Source organism: Saimiri boliviensis, chromosome 2 (genome assembly GCF_048565385.1).
Source record: "Saimiri boliviensis isolate mSaiBol1 chromosome 2, mSaiBol1.pri, whole genome shotgun sequence".
Taxonomy (NCBI): domain Eukaryota; kingdom Metazoa; phylum Chordata; class Mammalia; order Primates; family Cebidae; genus Saimiri; species Saimiri boliviensis.
The window spans coordinates 12,437,735-12,459,203 of NC_133450.1; the positions used below are offsets into that span (position 1 = coordinate 12,437,735).

General features: G+C 52.0%; 1 protein-coding gene across 18 annotated transcripts in view; it reads left to right on the forward strand.

Annotated features, from left to right (window-relative positions):
* The window catches only part of MEGF11 (multiple EGF like domains 11), a 398,263-nt gene that overhangs the window by 108,412 nt on the left and 268,382 nt on the right, over nt 1-21,469 (forward strand). For 15 of the 18 annotated variants that reach the window (XR_012516094.1, XM_074392773.1, XM_074392777.1 and 12 more), the window contains exon 1: nt 8,739-20,581. The exons of 2 other annotated variants lie outside the window; for them this stretch is intronic. Coding sequence is in view for 15 of the 16 variants with exons in the window: in XM_074392773.1 (XP_074248874.1) it covers nt 20,395-20,581 (187 nt within the window). In the remaining variant the exon portion in view is untranslated. Of the gene's footprint in view, nt 1-8,738; nt 20,582-21,469 lie in introns of those variants that run through there. One more of the 18 variants, XM_074392772.1, reaches the window with a different exon arrangement.

A 21,469-nucleotide genomic window follows, 5' to 3' on the forward strand; every position in this document is an offset into this window, starting at 1 on the left:
ACAGGGTTTTGGGGGGGATCAGGTTTGGGTCATGTTAAATCTGAGGTTTCTACTAGACGTCCACATGGAGAGATTGAGTAGGAAGCTGGAAAGCTGGGTCTGGAGCTCTGAATAAAGCCCAGCCTCAATGATAAGTTTGGGAGTGGTCCCGTATAATAGAAGCTATTTAGGGCCAGGAAACTGGAGGAAGTCAGCAAGGAAATACCCACCTGACCCTGACCCCTTCACCTCTGTTTGAGCCACTTCCTAAATTCGGAGCGTGTTTTTTTCCCAGGCACATAGAACCAGCGTCTTAGGGTCCACCCAGCCTCTTTCCTGCCCCACTCTCCCCACCCTCACTCAGCTGAGGGTTCTCTCTCCTGTCTTGCCTCTAAGCCCTTCCCCTGGAGTGGGGGTGGGGGGGATCACCTACCTCCCCACCCACTGGGATGACTGGACATCCACCACACAGGCGGTGACCTTGCAACACTGAGGCACAGAGCCAGGACAGCGAGGACTCACCAGGAAGTCAGGGGCCGGGGTCCCTTTCAGTCCCTGTTTCTAAGTCACATGGTGACCTTGAGCAGCCTCGGTTTCCACATTTGTCAGTTGAAGACTCGGCCAAGAGCATCTGAATATGATCCCTTCCAGCTCTGACATCCTGACTCTGTGATTCTAATTTGGCCCTCGGTTTCCCCTGAAGGGGATCTTGTCGGTTGTCAGAGAACTTGATGGTTCCTTGGGGAAAAACTTGCTAGAGAAGAAGCCAGGGGAGGAAGGTGCGTGTGTCAAGGCTGTGAAAATATTGAAACACTTGCATATTGGTTGGAACATAGCTGCTTCTCCACCACCTGGGCCCTTCCCTTCCCCACTGAGACCCCAGCAAGGGTCATCAGCTGGAAGGGTGACCTCCTGGATCAACAGGAGGGTGGCTTGTTGGTTCCTCTGCCCACCCAGTTGTTAAAGATTTTGACTGCCACCCCAGGTGTGCGTGCGTCTTTCTCTGGCAGGTCTCCAACAGACAGGCAGCGTTTTGGAAGTGCCTCTGTCTTATGCGTCCCTCCAGCACTTTGCCTTTCATTCCTGGAAAATAAATACAATCCCAGTAAATATAAGTTAATAGCTGCATCTTTATGATGGGGTGTTAGAGGCATCTAACGTTGGAATCACTGCTAAATCCCCGGGTTATTTATAACCCAGATGTTGACAGATGCTGGGTTGGGTATTTGAGCCCCTGGGTTTTTCCTTCCCTCTCTCCTCCGAAGAGCCCATGTGCTGATTAATTTCGCAGCCCCTCAGCTCTCGCGGGGCAAGTGCTATTTGCCGCAGATCCCGAAAGAGATGGCTGAGAGCTGGGCCGACTTCAGTGCAGCAGAGTGGAGAGTGGGCGAGCGAGTGAGGGATGATCGAGAGGGCGGGGGGAGGAAGGAGTGCAGCAACAGTTCAGGTGTTAAACTACTGATGTGGAAAATTGCTCTGACAGTTATGATGTTGTTGTTTCGGGTAGCAAGGGTTACACTATCATTTACTTCAGCCACGCCTGCTGGCACTGCTCGGCTGCCTGTCACGCAAAGCTGCTCATTGGCGGGTGTCAGGGAAGGGTTTTTTTTTTGCCTGTCTTTGGAGAAGCAGACCACTGAGGGGCTAGTGGCAGCCCAGCTGCAGGGGTGGCCATCCTCAGGGAGCTGTGCAGCAACCCCCTTTTCCCCACAGCTGTTGATACCTGTCACTGGGGCCTGGATTGGAACCCAGACCCAGCCAGTGGGAGGATGAGGGGAGCCGCATTTGGGGAGGGCCCACTGCTGGCCAGGTGCTTAATATGCACGAGCCCGTGTGACCCTGTCTGCTACCCTGTTGTGTGAGATGACCAAGTGTCTGAGAAGCAGCAGAGTGCCGAGGGAGCAGAGTCGGAAGACAGGCCCAGAGCTGGAGCCAGGATCCTGATGCTAAAGCCGCAGACCCTATCACTCGCCCTGCTCTGGGTGCCTCCTGCTGAGAAGTGGCTCTGTGCCTAGGCACACCTGGGTGTTAGGTATGAGGGCCAAAGGGAGCAGGAAGTGCTTTTTTGGATCACACCCTGAGTCAGAGCTGCTTTCTCTCTGGGCAATGGGTAAGCCAAGGAGAGATGACCTTGAGATGGGACCACCCCATCCACTAAAGAGCTTTGATTAATCACCTGTTTGGCTCCAAGTGAGCTGTTAGTGCTGTGGGGAGTGTGGGAGCCACAGAAAGCAGGACCCTTTTTTTTTTTTTTTTGAGACGGAGTTTCGCTCTTGTTACCCAGGCTGGAGTGCAATGGCGCGATCTCGGCTCACCACAACCTCCGCCTCCTGGGCTCAGGCAATTCTCCTGCCTCAGCCTCCTAAGTAGCTGGGATTACAGGCACGCGCCACCACACCCAGCTAGTTTTTTGTATTTTTAGTAGAGACGGGGTTTCACCATGTTGACCAGGATGGTCTCGATCTCTCTACCTCGTGATCCACCCACCTCGGCCTCCCAAAGTGCTGGGATTACAGGCTTGAGCCACCGCGCCCGGCGAAAGCAGGACCCTTTATGAGGAGTTTACACTCTGGGTGGGAAGCCAAAAGGACCAGGTGTGAACGGACTGTGTGTCCATTTGAGGCCCCCCGTTGGGGGACAGAAGGTAGGGGCTGGAGGTGTTTGAGCAGGGTCCTGGAGGAGAAGGGAAGGAGCAGAGGGCAGGGGAAAGGCCCTGGGGGTGGGGACCAGCATGGTGGTGTGCACAAGGCCAGGAGGACTGCGTGTGGCAGGCAGGGGCTTTGCTGGGGAGGGACGGCCTCCTCCAGCCTGAATACTCTCCCACACCCAGTCCTGGGGCCATGCCCTGGGCTCTGCGTTACCACTGCCAATTGGGCAGGCTGGCTCCAGGAAGTGTGCTGGCCACCCATTGCCATCTGGCATCCACAGGCCGCAGTGGGAGGACAGCGAGGGGAGGGTCTTATGGCAGAATGTGCCCCTCACTCTGCATTCTCCAGTCAGGGGAAGGGAGGTTTCAGACTTCTCCATGGAGACCTCATCCACAGGAATGGCCCAGAGAGAAGCATGGTCACACCCCCACTGGGCCAAGTGTTTAGAGGGACAAACCCTGTCCTGGCCACAGGGGACCCCTGGCAAGGCCCTTCAGGTGTCAGGGGTCAGATATCAAGGGTCATCCCATGCTTCTGGATAAGTGAGTTGCAGAATAATTCCTGTTTTCTTGGCCTAGAAGGTGATGTGAGAGGTGACTTACATGTCAAAGTCCTGAATCAGTGGGAGGAAGGGCGAGGAGGAGCGGGGAGTCTGGGATCCATGCCCAGTTCCTTCATGAGCTGCTCGCACTCCTTATCTTCAGTTCTGAAAACCAGGGACCCTCTTTCTTGCCCTTTCTACCCTCTGAGGGCACTAGGAATGCATTGAGGGAAAGGTGAGACTTGTATTCATAAGTGGGGATACAGAGACACTACCTGTCCAGCCCTGGTGATAGGCCTGTGTTTCCTGGAGAAGCTGGCCGTGCCCATGTGGGGCTGGAAGCTGGAGGAGCAGGTGGGCAAGGTGGTGCTGGAGCTGCTGGAACGGAAACCCAGGAAGTAGAAGAGACTGCCGAGGCTGGGGCCTTGGAACCCAGAGCTGGACAGGTGGGATGGGTGAGGGGCAGTGTGGCAGCATCTGCCTGCACACCCGCCCCCTGCCCCGTGGTGGGCCATTGTGCCACTCAATGCCCGTGATTGCTTTCAGGCTGGGAGCCAGGCACTGATGAAGAGCATCTGGGTAACAGCAGGGTACGGAGGCAGCCAGCCCTGCTCTCCTTCTTGTCCTACCCTCCCAGGGCCTGCGGTCTGTCCTGCTGTGAATGGAGCTGGGAGCTTGTTTCTGGCTCCCAGGAAGAAGGGGAAAATGGGCCTGGGGCTCCCGGAGCTGGGGATGACCCTCCCACAGCTACTGGCAACTCTTGTCTGCTGGAAACAGGAGTCAACCAGAGCTAAAGACCCGTTCTTCCTGGGAGAAGTCTTTGCTCTAGGAGGCAGGAAGGGAAGCTGAGGACCCCTTAGAAGATCAGGAGACGGGGATTTCTCCCATCATTTCAGAATCTAGGGATATAGCCCAGAAGGAGATGTAGGGGTTGTCTGGTATGGTGAGTTTCCTCAACAGATTAAGAAACCCAGGCCCAGAGAAGGGGAGGGATCTGTCCGTGACTGGTGGCAGAGTGGGACTTGCAGCCAGTGTCCCAACTCCACACTCAGCGTTCTCTCCCTCATCCCCACCTTCCCTTGGGTGCACAGCCTAAATTCCACCTCTGACCCTGAGGTGGCTCAGCCCCAAGCAGTGCGGGGAGCAGGCAGGGCAGGGATTGTCTGCGGGTGCTGAGGAGCTGGTGCGGGTCCTCGCTTTGCTCTGTCCTCCCTTCTGGCCTAGGGAGGAGCCTGAGGGGTAGGAGACCTTCCTGGGGACTTTGGTCAGGGCTTTGTGGCTTTCCAGCATGCAGCCTGTGTTTTGTTGGGGGTGGGGTGGGGAGGTGGGGGGCTGTCTCAGCTGATCAGGACACTCCTTTCCTGTAGGAGTGTCTCCAAGTAGGTCAAAGGTGGGAGGCAGGACACTCCTGAAATATTCTGAATGCATTTAGAGGAAAAACGGGACCGTCCGAGCGCCTGTTCCTTCACATTCTTTACTTACCCTTTGAATCTTTCTTACCTTCCATAGAAGAACTCAGCAGTGCGATCCTACCATGGTGGCAAGGGGATGGATGATTGTCTGAGACCTGAGTTTTCACCCTTAGTCACTGGCAAGGGGTGTGGCTTTGGAAAATTCCTTCCCCTCTCTCTCTCTCTCTTTTTAAAGACAGGACCTTGCTCTGTTACCCAGGCTGGAGTGCCATGGTGTGATCTTTCCTCTCTTTAGACCTCAGTTTCCCCATTTGAAAAAAGAGGTGGTTGGACTAGATAATGATTCAAAGACTGTTCTTGCCCTCATATGCTAAGATTCTAACAGATTCCCAGGTGAACCCATTCATTCATTCATTCATTCAGCTAATAAGTCATTCTAACATGCCTACTAGTGTAAGTCACCCTTTCCTTAAGGGATTGGCCTGCTTGCCCATGGACAAGGAGGGTGGGCTTACTGCAGTTAATGTCATCACAATTGTGGGAAAAAGGCCCTCTTGCAGGCTCTGTGACTCCTCAGAGAATATTAATTATTCTCCAAGGATATCTTCATTCTGAGTAGTTCCCTTTCTCTGGTAATTAATATTACACATCATTAACAGTCAGGGAACAATGTATGATCAAAGACAGCATAATTCGTAGCAAGATTCTGAGGAATAGCACAATATTTGTTAATTACGTTATTGATTCTTATGGTCTGGAATGCCCTAATTATTCCTGATCCCAACTGGACCCCACTGTGCCCGCCAGGCTGGCTTTGAACTACCATTCTCCCCTGGGTGGCCTGGCTCCCTGCTCCAGGGCTGGTGAGACCTCGGCTTTCAAAGGGATCAGAGAAGCGTTGTCTCCCCAGAGCCACATGAAAGGGGGAGCCGGCTGGGACGTGGGGGCTGCTTCTCCCAGGCTCCCGCCACATCTCCGACGGAGTCAAGGAGTGAGATGTAACATCTCGCTTTCATTAGTCAGATGCTGTTAATGGATGGCTTGAGGGATCCAGCAAGCACTGCTTCCAGGGAGCAGCAGGATGGGCGATCTTCTAGGCCCAAGGCCACTTGCTAATTTTGAAAAGCCCAGTGCTGGGTGATGCTCCGGTGAGGCCTGGTGGGGCCGGGAAGCCCTGGTATGGCCATCGTCAGGAGTGTCTCAGGCGAACCTCCCCACTGGGCTCCAAAGCTGCTAAGTGGATGGTGTATTTCTATCAGTGACATAATTACTAAGTGATGCTTGTTTCTTAATCGGCCGTATTTATGAATGGGCCAGGCTCCCTCCCTCGTGTTGTTGAATCCTGCAGTTAACCTTTGTAATTGCATGACAGTTGGCTTCTCACTCAGTACGTTTTGTCCGATCCCCTGTGCGTTGTATTCTGTGTGATGCTAATGGGATGGGGGAAGAGTGGGGGGGTCTGTCCAGCTCAGGAAGGTACCTGCTGGGGAGGTGGAGGGGGGTGTGAAAGTGGAAAGATAGGCTGAAGAGATCCAGGGACACCACCGCCAATAATCATTAGAAGCACCTCTTAGGCCGGGCGCGGTGGCTCACGCCTATAATCCCAGCACTTTGGGAGGCCGAGGAGGGTGGATCACAGGGTCAAGAGATCGAGACCATCCTGGTCAATATGTGAAACCCCGTGCCTACTAAAAAAAATACAAAAATTAGCTGGGCATGGTGGTGCATGCCCGTAGTCCTAGCTACTCGGGAGGCTGAGGCAGGAGAATTGTTTGAACCAGGAGGCAGAGGTTGCAGTGAGCTGAGATCACGCCATTGCACTCCAGCCTGGGTAACAAGAGTGAAACTCTGTCTCAAAAAAAAAAAAAAAAAAAAAAAAGAAGCACCTCTTCCCCAGGCTGCGCTGATTACATGCATTAATTCATTCAGTTCTCACAACAACCCCTTGAAGTGGGTTCTGTTAATATTCCCACTTTGTAGAGGGGAAACCAAGGGTTGGAGAGATCAAGTGATGGTCAAGGCCACAAGGGAGGGAGAATCAGAAACCACACCCATCTAGGCTGTCTGGAGTTATGACCCACCACGACACAGAGGACTTCCCTTCTGTGTAGCCTTGGAAACATTACTGGAGAGTTTATGATGCTGCCTGTAGAAGCTCCCGGCTAGTGGATCTCCAGGGTGCCTGGGCCTATGGCTGCGGTTGTGCAGGAAAGGAAGATGAGGGACTGGAAAGGATCGGTGAGTAGGAGCCAGGGACAAAGGGCGAGCAGGAGGCTGGAGGTGCTCCTGCCGGGCGCAGACCCTTGACTCCATCCCGTCCTGGATGTCTGCCCCGCCTCTTCTTATCTGGTCTTTTCAGTATCTCCCTTCAGCTCTGGAGACTGAGGACCCAAATGGTGAGGTGATGGGTTTCACCAAGGTCCTCCCACTACTCAGTGGCAGACCCGTGTCCAGGAATCAGCCATTTTGGTGGCCCTAGAAGAGGGAAGTGGTGGGAGAGATGGTTTCTGCCTTAAGCAGCCTCTGCTCCAACAGGAATGTCAGACCCCAGAACTCCAGTGGGGAGGGAAGGCGACCAGGGACCTGGCACCAGACCTACCCACTCCTGCTCCATCCCCAGCCCTGTGCTTGTCAACAGCTGGGCCAGGACAGATGGGGAGAGACTGCCCAGGCTGATAGAGAGGCGGGTCTGGGTGGGCAGGCGTGAGGTGGCCAAGGACACAGTGACCGAAGGGCATGTGCGGCCCAATTGCCACTCAGCCTCTGAGGTGGACGTGATGTTGGCTGGAGTGTTTGGACATTTGACCACAGAGGGACATGGCACCCCAGGCCCACTGTGGCAGCCTCCTGCGGTTCTTCCTGCCCCAGCCCTGCCTTGCCCTGTCTGATCCCTCTTTTCTCATCTCAGCCAGTGGGAGAGCGCTGACTTTTCTTTCTCCTAACTGCTTTTGATATTCTGGGGCTGGGAAAGGGCACTGGCCATTGGCCGGGGCAGGTAAGACCTGTTCAGGTCTCTACATAACTATCTCGCTTAAGTGGGATTGTATCAAACTCGTTTTTCAGTTCCGTCTTTTAAATGTTTTTTTGCTAGTTTGCCTCTCTCCTTTCTTTCCCCTACATCACGTCCTTACCCACTGCCAACATCCCGCCATGTATCCTTTGCATCGTGTAACTAACAACCGTCTACGGACAGGCACGCACACACACGTGCACACGTGTACACATCTATAGGCAACTGTTGGCTTCATAAAAACAGAAGTATACTAGATCACTTCGGCCTTTTCCCCCTCTCCAGTACCTCCTGGCAACCCCTCCAAGTCAGCCAATATTGCTCCCATGCATTCTTCTTAATGGCTGCCAAATCGTCCACAACGTGGATGTCCATCATTACAACATTATTCCCCTATTCATGAGTGTTCACTTTTTTTCCACTTAAAAATAGTTTTTAATCAGAAAAAGACCTTTGGAAAACAGCTCTGGCCAGATTGGTCCCCTGCTTAAAACCTTTGGATGGCTGCCCATTTATCCGAGAACAGTCCTGGCTCACAAGGTGTGTTGTGTTCTGGGGAGGAGCCCCCTCCAGCTCAGCAGGCACCACCTGCTTCCTCAAACTCTGCTCCGGCTAGAAAGAGCCACGGGTGCTGCCTCAGTGCACCCACTCTTTCTCACCTCCAGGCCTCGGCACCCACTCTGCCCGGAGCACTGTTGCCGTACCTGGCTAGCACGTCTGCCTCCTTCAGGTCTCAGCATGTGGGTCCCTTCCTCTGGCCAGCGTTCCCTCCCAGCAACCTTGGCAATGGCCGTGGAGTCTAAGTCTCCAAGGGGAGGAGCCCAAACCACAGGGGCTGTGGTTTCCTGGTAATGTTATTCTCCCTCCCGTTAGAATGTGACTTGACGTGTTACATGTGCAGGGCCTTGCCTGATGCCTGGTACTTAGTAGGTGCTTTTGTCTGGAGTGAATGACTGGATGAAGGGCATGGCTTTAGACTCTGGGAGGAGGTTGGCAAAGGTCCTGGGGCTGGGCCACCATGTAAGGTGCCACTTAAGGAGGGATCATGAGTCAGAATTTAGGAGCAGGGACCAGGGTGGGAGCCAGATGGATAAGCACTGGGCTCTGGGGGTGGGGGGGGGGGTGGGATGACAAAAGTTAGACTGAGGCTTTGGAGCATATGACATGCCTAAGGCTCACCGTTGGGTGTCAGGGGCAGCAGAAGAGACTCGGGACAATCCAGGGAGCTAGCAGCTACAGTCGGGCTACCATTTACTCCCAATCCTCCATGAGGAATGGTGTCCACATTATCCCTGCCTTGGAGAGAATGGCCTCCGGAGTGGGACTGAGTGTGCAAGTGGGGGCAGTATGGGAACCCGTTGGAAACAGTTAGAGAAAATAAAGGCAGAGGAGATGGGCAAAGAGCAGGCACAAGGGTGAGGCAATGAGATGCCCCCATGAGAAGGTGCCCACCTTCACAAACAAGGCAGACAATGCAGGACCCAGGCCAGGGACCCCGTCTTGTTCCTCTGCCCCCACTGCCTTCCGGCTACTCAGTGTGTGCCCTCCTAGACTGATGCCTGCCCACAGGCCACTGTCCACAGTGAGATCGGGACAGAATTGAGAGAGAGCCCCTAGATACTTCATGACAACTTGACACTGATCCAACGTCCAAACCTGTGCTCAGCAGGGTCCCCACATTGATCCAGGTAGAGACCCCTGTGGTAGGTGTTGGCGCGCGTGGGGAATCACATGTGGCAGAGCCCCAGGAAGGTGTTCACCAATCTGTGTCTTATTGGAAATGAAAAACACCCCTTTCCAGATGATGATGCCATCCCATCCAATTGGTGGCCTTTGGTTTGTCTCCATTCTCCTGGGAACTTCAGTTAGACATCTGTAAGAGTTAAAAGTTGTAGTTTGCTGACACTATTGTCTGAAAGAAATGTAGACTCTTCCTGTGAGGTCTCGAGAGAAAGAGTCCCTTGCAGCCGGAAGAGGGGAGGCAAACCACAGCATCTAGACCAGCCTTCCTGCTGGAGGTGAATGAGGATAATTCCCTGAACATGTATCATTTAGTATACATTTCAAAGCATTTTCACTTGTGTTATCTTTTTGATCTTTACAACCAGCCTAGAGGTAGATCAGAGCAGGAATTATCATCCTCACTTTGTAGAACCGGCAGTTAAGGATCAGAGAAGTTAAGTCAGTTTCCCAAAATCGCCCAGCAAATTAAAAACCAAACAAGGATATGACACAACACCCAGGGGCTTTTTTGTGTGGCTGTGAAGAGAGGTTTAAGGAAACTGAAGGAAGAGCAGTGTCAATAGTCGCTTCTGTTGACTGTGCGCCCAATGGTAATAGCAGCTACATTTGGTGAGTTTTTACAATGTTCCAGATACCATGTGTAATTACCTCATTTAATTTTCACAATGGATACAATTGCTGTCTCCATTTGCAAGTGAGGAAACGGAGCCCCTGCAAGAGTAAGTCATTTGTCTGGAGTTACTCAGCTAGTAATTAGCAGAGATGGTTTGTGGTTCAGAGCAGCTCTCATTCCAGAGCATGTTTCCTTAACCACGGCACCAGAGCCAGATGCCTCCCTGACGTGGTCCTGCCAGGGACCCAGCAAAGCACGTGTGCTCTTCCCCATCTCTGTTAGGAACCAAGGCTTGGTTACATCCCAGGGCCACGTGCCTGGTGAAGCCTCGCTGGCTTTTGAGCCTTGCCTTTCTGGCACATATTATAACCTCTCACAGACACAAGCTTCAGCCCAGCCCCCTACCCTTCTAGATGTGCAGGTGTGAGGCTGGGGATGGCACCCAGGCTCTAGTCTATGCACCTTCCCTCTCTCTCCCTGTACTAAGGACTCCAAAGCCAAATGCATCCAGTTCCGCACCTGGCTGCGGCTAATTACGAACGTCCGAGCTGCTGGCAGCTCCTCGTTATGTCACGTCTTGCAGAAGATTTATGGCCACTTCGAAAGTGGCTTTGAAATGAGACAAACCTCAATATTGAATTTTTTTTTTTTTTAACCTCCTTTTCCCTTTGGGTCTCAGGGCATATGATATCAGCTTCCTCCCCATTAGCATATTTCTAATGAGTGCTTATTAAGGTGAATTTCATTGCAGCTCACAGAGTTATCATTAGAAGAGGGAGCGGGAGGGAGGAGAGACACCGTCAGATGTGGGGCCCTCGGGGCTCTGAAACCCAGACCTGCTCTTGGCTCGGGCCTCTGCCACGTGAATTCTGCTCTTCTGTCCTTGCAGGGGGGTCCAGCTGCTTTTCACTGTGGGACTGGAGAGGAGGACCTGGGCAGGTATTCTACAGCGGGGCTGTCCATGGATTCTCACTTGGCCCCTGCTCTGCCGTCACTCTTCTTTGAGCCTCAGTCCCCTCATCTGTATAATGGGGCTTACAGTGGATGAGCTCTATGGGGAGAAACGGTGCCTACTTTGTTCACTGCTACGTCTGCAGTGCCTGGCATTTCAGAGGCGCTCAGCAGATAACGGCTGAGAAGATAGATGGGTAGAGAGACAGATGAACAGGTTTGCCTCTACAGATGGGATCTGCCATGGATGCTAGAGCACCTGCCTGCACAAGCACAGGTAAAGGTTTGTTCATCGGCAGTCTGTGGTTGCGCTCAGGTGGTGGTGGTTGGTGCCCAAGGCACTTGTACCAGCCCCGGAGTGGCTGGGGGAGCTACGAGCCTCCCTGCCCTGTGCCTGTTGCTGTATAGCTGCTAAGGGCAGGGATCAGTGAGCATTCCTGTTAAGTGATACTGCCTTCCCCTTTCACCTGGGCCTTGCTGGCCTTTTGGATGTGACAGGCAACTTCAATAATGACTTAGAGAACCCATATTTCTGCTACCCAGTGATACTTTGATGGGTCGGGAGACACTTGTGATTCCAGGGAAGAGCTAGGATATTGGCAGGAAGACGGTATCCATGCTGGGTACCTGTGCTGAGGGGTTGGAATGGAGAAAGAGACAAAGGAAGGGCAAGGCCATCCCCTTGGTGGGCTTTCCTCCTGATGCCCTTGCTCTCAGGGAGCTCCTGGTGGGTGGTTCTGTGCCTTGGCTGCTGGTTGGAATCACCTAGGGAGCTTTTTAAAAACACCGATGCCCAAGCCCCACCACACCTCGTTGACTTCTCCCACCTAGTTGGGTGGGAAAGAGGTCATAGCGTTGCGAGTTGAAAAATATTCCTCAGGCCATTCTAATGCGCAGCCTGGGTGGGCACACTGGCTTAGTGTCCGTATGTGCTGAGAGAGGGAGCCAGATGTTCTGTCTGTCCAGGAGACTCTCCCCGTTCCTATAGCCCCACCTGGAGCCTCTGCCCTGAGCTCTCTGATGGGGGAGCCTTGATTTCTGCCTTTGCAGCTCCTCCTGGATAGAGGAGGACCCAGAGGAAAGGCTTGCCCCCTCTGTCCCCTCCTGGTCCCCACTCTGCCACTAAAACTCCCTACCCGAGTCCCACCTTGGGGTCCTCATCTGTAACAGACTCTTCTGGAATCAAAGGACACGGTTGATGAGGGTGTGCTTTGTAAAAAGCTCACTAGAAGGTAAGGAATGGGCTGAGTGCAGTGGCTTATGCCTGTAATCCCAGCACTTTGGGAGGCCGAGGAGGGCGGATAACAAGATTAGAGGTTCGAGATCAGCCTGACTGACATGGTGAAACCCCATCTCTACTAAAAATAGAAAAATTAGCCGGATGTGGTGGTGTGCACCTGTAATCCCAGCTACTCAGGAGGCTGAGGCAGGAGAATCACTTAAATCCGGGAGGCGGAGGTTGCAGTGAGCTGAGATTGCGCCACTGCACTCCAGCCTGGGTGACAGAGTGAGACTCCATCTCCAAAAAAAAAAAAAAAAAAAAAGATAAGAAATTCTCTGCTGAAGTCCCCCGAGTCGTGGGGAGACAGGACTGGTGAAAACAGCTTTTGAGGGCCCAGGAAAGTAGGTAGAGAGAGCGAACAGGATCAAGCTGTGACTTCCCAGTAGAGGTCCCTGGGGAGAAGAAAGTCAACTTCCAGAAGCTTTCCTTCTGCATCCCACTCTGCCTCTGTCATTAGTTGCCTCCTCTGCGTACATCTTTGTAGGAGGAAAGTGAATACCTGCAAGAAAGCCTGAAGGAGGTGGCAGGGAGAGAGCCTGGCTAGCTACTGGGCAGCCAGCCTTCTCTCTGCACCCTGGAGGAGAAGCGCCCGTGGGCCAGGGGCGTGGTGAATGGGCTGAAGAGGCAGTAGACTGAGGCGCTGGTGGATTCTGGGGGCCTAATCCACCATGCTCCAGGGGGAATCTCCCCATCCCCTGTCCCCAGGCTGCCTCAGCCTGGCCTAGCGCCCCCAGAGGTGCTGCTCAGGGCCTCCCCTCCCTTTCTCAAGAGCATAGTGGAGTGGGCCAAGTGCTGTATTTGGCGTTAGCTCTGCTGTGATCAGCTGTGTGACCTTGGGCAAGTCTCTTCCCACCACCCCCATCTTAAGTTCTATTTTGCAAAAACAGGAACTTGTTCATTGATTCATTGATCCAATCACAGGTTAGCTATCAAATTGATATCCACACTGTGGCAGGTGCTGTGAGCACTAGGAGGCACCGCTCCCTGCTCATGTCCGCTTGCTCGGAATCACGTAGAACTTTCCAGAGCTGCAAGAGACCTGAGCCAGGATCCTGATTTGGCTCTCAAATTGCAGGACCGTCAGTCAACCACCTTTTATTTTTATTTTTTTGAGACGGAGTTTCGCTCTTGTTACCCAGGCTGGAGTGCAATGGCACGGTCTCGGCTCACCACAACCTCCGCCTCCTGGGTTCAGGCAATTCTCCTGCCTCGGCCTCCTGAGTAGCCGGGATTACAGGCACGCGCCACCATGCCCAGCTAGTATTTTTAGTAGAGACGGTGTTTCACCATGTTGACCAGGATGGTCTCGATCTCTTGACCTTGTGATCCACCCGCCTCGGCCTCCCAAAGTGCTGGGATTACAGGCGTGAGCCACCGCGCCCAGCAGTCAACCTCCTTTTATAAAGGGGGAAGCTAAGTCCCAGAGAAGCCGTTAAGGTTCTTCTGTTAGTCCCACGGCTGGTGGGGGCTGCTGGAAAACTCAGACTCAGGCCTTCAGGCCCATGTCCTCTTCTCAAGCGAGACCACCCGCTTGAGAAGTGATTCTAGATCTTCCTCATCAGAGAACAGCCCACAGAGGTGCAGCGACTCATTCAGGGTCACACCGCTGACTGTTGGCAGACTGGGGCAAGAGACCCAGTTCTGTGCTTTTCTGTTGCTGGCCTGTTTCTCCGGCCCTTGGCTGGGGGCTCAGCTCAGGCTGTCCTCGGGCCCAGACAGCCTCGTCAGCAGATACTGTCCCCTCGCAGGCCTCCCTGTAGCAGCTGCACCAGGCTGGCGGTTGTGCCGGCTCACTCACTCTTCCCACACTGACTCACCGAGACGTATATATGCACAGCCCTACCATTTGGCTTTAGCGATTGCTCCACAGTGGGTGAAATTGGCTTGAAATAAATGTCTCCTCTGCCTTCCTCCCTCGGGGTGATTTCATCCTCATCTCCACTTTGTGGAATGATCCAGAGTCTGGCGGGCGCCTGTTCTGTCTAGATACGTCCTTTCTGATGCAAAGATGTTGCCGCAGCTACTCGAGAGCTGTGCAGAGGTGGTGGCAGAATTCCACAACTTGCTGCCCCTTGCCGGTTCCCATCTCGGGGGCTCCATGAGCAAAGCCTAAAATTAAGGAGGTCTAGGAGTGCTCTTACTTTTTAAGCTGTTAGAGTATTTTCTGGCTGGAGCCCAGAATAGGATGGGGCATTGCTTATTCCTGGGGTACAGATCACTGTTCTGCCTTGCTGGGGAACTGGCCTGTTGTGTAATAAAATAAACTCCACATCCTCTGAGGTAAGGGAGGCGCACGGGGATCGAGTGCTTGATTCTTGATCCCCAAGCTCACCTTTCCTGTTCAGATGTCTTCCCAGTTATTGCTGCCCCACCCCGCCACTACTTGCCCTAAGGGTGGGGAGTGAGGAGTAGGGCTTATTCCCCTTGGAGCCCTATCTCTAGCTCCTCCCTCGATTCCTCAAAACGCAACTGAGGCACAATCGGCTCATTTAAAGATGATAGTTGGGCCAAGGGATGACATGAGGGATAGACACACAGGACATGGTGACCTAACATGGTTCAGGACGTCTGGCATCCTCGCCTGCAGCCCATCTCCTGAGGTCACAGCCAAGGGGACCTTAGAGGTCACCTCGTTCCTTCTCAGCCAGGTTCAGGAGAGAATCCTCCCCTCATGCCCTAAGGTGCCCACCGTGTGTAGCAGATTAACTTTTCTCTTGTGCATCTAGAATGGTACTGGTTATGAAGCATCCTTGGGAGAACTGAGAAAACAGTCCTGCAATCCCCTTCTGGGTGCTGTGGTTCAGGTGAGAAACCTGGCTCACGACAGAAGCCTCCTCTCAGCTAACAGAGAACAATGAAGCCCCAAAAAGGCGGCCTCCTACCCAAGGTCACACAGCCAGCCCACGCTTGTCTTCTGAGTTCCAAGCCAGTCCCTTTCTCACAGTAGCATGATGTCCTCCCCTCCTCTGCTCCAATCTTGTGTGCAAGCTCTGATCCAAAGAGATGAACCTATCGCTCTCTCTCTCTCTCTCTCTCTCTCTCTCACACACACACACACACACACACACACACACACACACACACACCTCTGAGTCTGCAGGACAGAGGCATCCTGGAAACATGTCATTAGACAAGGGGGTAGCCCTGAGTTTGTGTCTAGGCCATCCACATGAGCCTGCATTTCCTCACCTGCAAGTGGAGATCACAATGTCTACTTGACAGAGTTACTTACCATAGGGACTAAGACTGGCCGTGTGCCAAGGCCAGCACCTGGCACAGTGCAAGCTCTTGGGAACCATCCATTTTTTCTTTGCCCTGGTGCTCAGTAAGGTGCACAGTGGCTGCTGAGTGAATGGCACACTCAGTGTTCAACCGAGTCTACCTCTAGGTCCTAATCCAACAAGGGATATTCACAGAATATTCTTAGTAAGGGCTCTCAAGTCCCCGAACATGGCATTGGTACCCAATGCCCAGCTGAGCTCAGACTTCCAGTCCCATTTCCTGCCAGCTGTGCACACCCAGGTCCAAAGACGCCTGCTCTCCCAAGCCTGCCAGACTGGCCTCCCACCCGCCTCACTCTCCACCCCCATTCCTTTTTCTTTCTGCTCTTTCTCTCTTGGCACAGCCAAACATACCTGTGTCAGAGGCCTCCCGTGGCTTCGCAGGCATCTGGCCTGCCTCCCGTTCTTCCTACCCTATTGAGTCCCTGCATGTATTATGGCAAATTTAGAAATTTGTGGGCACACTACAGAATTAGAACACTGGGGAAGCATGGTTTGGACTTGGCACAAGCGTCCCGCCTTCTACATAGGGGCGATTCAACTTACCGAGGGTTAGTATCTCACAGGCCAGGCCTGCCTGGGTAGAGAGCAGAAAGCAACTGGGAGAAGCTGGAGTCAGGCTGGAAACCCGCCCCTGCCTCTGTTCTGCCTCCAGGAATAAGGAATGGGCGATTCACATTTCTGAAATTTGCTGCTGAGTTGGAAGGTATGCAGAAAAGATCTTTCTGTGGTTCCAGCACCTGTTACCAAAACGCTTTTGCAGTTGTGCCCTGTTCCTTCGCTGCCCGGCGAAATGGAATCTGATGAATCGGATCTAATCTCTCTGGATTTATCAGGACTTTGCATGACTTCAGGATCATTGTTTCTAAAGGCCTTGTCCTTGTTCAGGAATGTGGGTATGAAGGGAGAGAAATGAAGCCGAATATGTTATCAGAAGCTAGCCCTCGAAGCTGCTTTTCAGGAAAGGGAGAAAAAAAAACCCTCAGTGGCTTTGGTTGAAGTCTGCCGGCAACGATTGAGCTTGATCGGCACTGAGGAGCATGGCCGGCTGCTTTGGCCACCTTCCAGTTAACCGAAGGCTCCAGTTAATTGGGGTTTGGCTATGTTTTCTCTTGACATTGGTGCTCGGGGTGGCCTGTGCCCTGCTGGGCCTGACTCAGTGACGTGGCTCAAGTCCCCCTGACTTCCTCCTCATAACCTGTCTTATCTCCCTCAAGCCTAAATGCCTCGGTCGGCGTTCTTCCACGGAACCCTCAGAACCAGCTACGCTGACATGTTAAGCTTTTTAATCTAGCACACACAGTGCGTATATGCCCCCAGACAAAACAGAATTGATTTATAATTCTCTTAATGGAAGCACAGGCTTTAGTTGCTCCAGAAATAGATGGTTACCTTGGCCACCTTTTATAATTTTCTCTCTCCCATTTTTTTTTTTTTTTTTACCCCACTGTGGTCTAAAAATATGATGTTTCATTTCATCCTTCTCTCACAATCCACTAAATGCCAGGCATTTCTTTTTAGACTTTTAATTTATAGCATGTTTGTTCAGTTTCACTTCATTAATTAATGCTCTTCCCGGGCCCCCACGACAGAGTCTTTGTGTAATGCTCTCTTACGGTAAGCAGGTGCTTTTATCCTTAATGAACAATTTCCTGGAAAATACTGAAATAAACAATGAATAATCAGGCCAGGCACACAATGACTCTGGGACTTATGTGCCATTTTGCAAATTAAACCTGGGGAGATGACAGACAGATTTTGATAGGCCGCAGTACTGTTTCTTAGTGGGTCCTTCCTTTGGGAGGGTGTGTAGGGTGCTGAAGCTCTGGAAGGTGGGTGAGCTTCTTGCTCCTCCAGGAAATTAGAGTTCAGAGGAACTGTTTGATTGCAAATGCATGTGGCTGCGAAATGGTTGTCAGACACAGCCTAGGCCAGAAGTGCAGCCAAATTGGCCTCTGGTCCAGACTTGGAATCCTCACTAGCTTAGGCTGCAGGGTAGCAGGGCCTGGGCTGGGCCAAATTGCAAACTTACTGAAATGCGCCTTCCATTCCTTTCTTCCCTTCTGGCAGACTTGCCCTGCCCCAAGAAGGCAGTCCTAATCAGGCCCAGGACCCTAATGCAATCATTCACCCTGTGCACCTGGAGGTTTCTGAGTCCTAATTCCAGCTCTGTATCTGTATACAGTGTCTGTACTGCACCCACTATGCCCCATCAGAGAGAACAATGCCAAACCCAGCTGTGCTGATATTTTCCCCAGGGCTGTGCTGTTCACGGATCCTTCTCATAACCTGTGTCTCTTTGGCATCTCAACCGTGGGCGTCAGGTTTATTACTTATCCCACTTTGCAGATGAGGAAGCTGGGAGCCCTAGAGGTTAAATGAGCATCCTCAGGCCACACAGTTGGTAAGAGGCAGAGCTGGGATGAGGACCCAGAAACCCCCTGAGATCCCAGACGCCCTGTGCTTGCTGTTCCAGGGAGGGGCAGAGCCAGTGTGAGAGCAGAGGAGGGAGGTAAAGTGCTGGCCGTGACCCCACCGGGCTGCAAGCCAGAAGTTATCAGTGTCAAGGACAAAGGGCCTCAATAAATTGCTTTAAAAATCTGAATACCTGACTCATTTATTATTCTCAATAGAGCTGACAAAATCATGTATTATCCTTCTATTTTTCTGTGTCATGAGATCATTTTGGGTCTTTGAGATGGCATAATGTTTTTCATCACAGCATGAGTATACCATCACAGCGTGGACACATGCCACACCATCGTGATGGCAATCTCGCCCAGCCAGATGGTGTCAAGGGCTGCCTGGGAGGCTCCCCCAAGCAGCCTGTGTCCCTAGGGGAAGCAGGCTCGGGGCCCAAGCCCTCTGTGAACCCCTGCTCTTTGGGAAAATGTGCCCCAAGGAATAGTGGGGGAGAATCTGGGTCTAGAGGAGAGTAAGCTGTGGAGGAGTTGCCCATAGGGCTCTCCCTTTTTGGTTTTCAAAATGAAGGTGGCTTTATTGTGGTTAAAAAAACACCACCACCATGTTTAAGACAGGATTTTGCTCTCATGCAGGCTAGATCTCACCCAGTGGCACGACTATAGCTCACTGCAGCCTCCAACTCCGAGGCTTAAGAGATCCTCTTGCCTCAGCCTCTTGAGTAGCTGGGACTGAAGGCACACGCCACCATGCCTGGCTGGTTTTTGAAATCTTAAAATTGAGACCTGCTCATAATGAAAATGTATGGAGAAGAAAGTAAATTGGTTAGGCACAGTGGCTCACGCCTGTAATCCCAGCACTTTGGGAGGTTGAGGCTGGAGGCTTACTTGAGTCTAGGAGTTCCAGACCAGTCTGGGTAACAGTGAGACCTCATTCTACAAAAAAAAAAAAAGAAAAGAAAAAAAAATTAGCCAGGTGTGGTGCAGCATGCCTGTGGTCCCAGCTACTCAGAAGGCTGAGGTGGGAGGATCTCGTAAGTCCAGGGAGGTCAAAGCTACGGTGAGCTGTGACCATGCCGCCACATTCCAGCCTGGGTGACAGAGCAAGACCCTGTCTCAAAAAAAAAGAAAGTCACCTACAATATCATCATCCAGACATCTCTGTTAACATGTTTAAGATCCTCTGGACACCTTTCTGTCCTTGCTTACTCGCTGTCGGCACACACACACCGTATGCCCATGCACTTTATATAAATGTGATCATAATTTTCATGCTGTTTTGTAACCTGCATTTTTCACATAAGAAGACTTTAGGGTCATCTTCTCATGTCAGTGAACTTATACGTATGAATCTTAAAATATCTTTGCTTTTCTGACTGTAGTGTCATGATCATTGTAAGAAACACTAATGTGACAAAAATGTTTGACTTAGAAAGCACAGGTCTTGGCCGGGCACAGTGGCTCATGCCTGTAATCCCAGCACTTTGGGAAGCCGAGGTTGGGGGGGATCACTTGAGATGGGGAGCTTGAGACCAGCCTGACTGACATGGAGAAATTTTGTCTCTACTGAAAATACAAAATTAGCAGGGCTTAGTGGCGGGTGCCTGTAATCCCAGCTACCTGGGAGGCTGAGGCAGGAGAATTGCTTGAACCTGGGAGGTGGAGGTTGTGGTGAGCTGAGATTGCAACACTGCACTCCAGCCTGGGCAATAAGAGCGAAACTCCGTCTCAAAAAAAAAAAAAAGCACAAGTCTTCCATCCCCTCCTTGAAAGATGAGCAATATTATTAATGCCCTGGTGTGTGGGCTTCCATACTTTTCCATATCAACATTTTTAGTGATTGCATAATATTTAGTTATATAGACATGGTAGAATTTATTTAGCAAAGGCCCCATTCATGGGCATTTAGGTTGCTTCAGTGCTGCAGCAAACATCTCTTTTTTCCTTTTTTTTTTTTTTTTGAAACAGAATCTGGCTGAAATCCAGGCTGGAGTGCAGTGGGATGCTCAGGGGTCACTGCAGCCTCAACCTCCTGGGCTCAAGTAATCCTCCCACCTCAGCCTCCCTAGTAGCTGGGACTACATGCATAGACCACCATGTCTGGCTATTTTTTTTTTTTTTAATTGTTTGTAGAGATGGTATCTCACTATGTTGCCCAGGCTGGTCTTGAACTCCTGACCTCAAGTGATCTGCCTACCTCAGCCTCCCAAAGTGCTGGGATTACAGGCCTGAGCCACTGCACCCAGCTCAAATATCTCTTTATCAAAAGAGAATGCAACAAACATTCTTGAACCTGTCTTTGGTCCCGGCCAGTTTTTAAAAATGAAATTGCAGAAATGGAAGGCTAGGTTAAAGCTATACGTTAAAACATGTTTATCTCTACTGCCAACCTTCTTTTCAGAACATGTGTACAGCACTTCAAACTGAGATGATTGGGTCCTGACTTCGGAATCCCCTGGCCTGAGACTGTCGGGAAGGTGCTCTAAGGAAACCTGGAGAGGCTCCCCTCGTCCGATGCTGTGTCTGTGGGCTGACAGCCAGGCTCTTCTGTTTATCTCCACACTCAGGGGACCTGTTGACTGGGGAGAGGCAGCCCCTGAGTTGTGGTGGGAGAGAGCCTGTCCTGGTGTGAGCTCTTGGCTGGAATGGAGCACAGGACTAGAGGCCTGTCTTCAAAAGGTGCTGAGGATTGGACAGAGAGGTGGGCAACCACTGAGGGTCCCGACCATCACGACATTACTGATCTCCGAGTTACCCCACTGGGCTGCTGTGTGCAGGGCACCACCTGCATTATCTGTTTCATCCTCACAAGAAAATTGTTCTCGCATCCTTCCTATTTCTAAAAGAGGCAAAGGAGGCTCAGGGCAGTTAAATGAGTTTTCCAGGATCCAAGACTAGAATCCAATTCTGCTGCCTCCTCTGCGTTATCTCCTTGCAGCTGGGAGATGGAGCAAACCTGAAGAACAAGGGTTAAAAGGGAGAAAATAAGGAGGGGAAGGGCAGGGAAGGGAGGTATTTCGTAGGTGAGCTTACAGAGTTGGAAGGGCTCCAGAGATGACGTACTCCGGCTCCAGCCCTGCGCGCCAGCAGAATGAAGCTCAGAGAGGTTAAGCAGCCTTTTCTGGGCCATACAGCAAGGTAGTAACTTAGGAGGCAGAGGCGAACTGGTACTGACTTTGAACTCAGTAGGGAAGATCCAAGGGCAGGGGAAGCACGGCTCTCTGAGCCCTGACAGGATGGAGTTGGGAGGCTGGATGAGCTTGTGAAAGGTTCTCTGTCCCTTCAGAGGCAGCCCTGATCAAGAGTGGATCCAGAGGCATCTGGAATGGAGATGGGCCACACTCAATGCTCAGGGGACCTGCTGGGACATTAGCATCAATCCCTGCAAAGTCCTCTGATTTCCCATCACATGGGTCGAGCCGGAGGCTTCCTGCAGGGTGGGGGCTTCCCCCCACCCTCCAGCAAGCGCTCAGGGGCTTCGGGCCAGTCCCCGCCCGAGTCTTCTCTGTGTCACAGTGACTGGTGAGCATTCAATAAATGTTTGCTGAAGGGATGGTTGAAAGATGAGATCTGTCTTGATAATTATAGA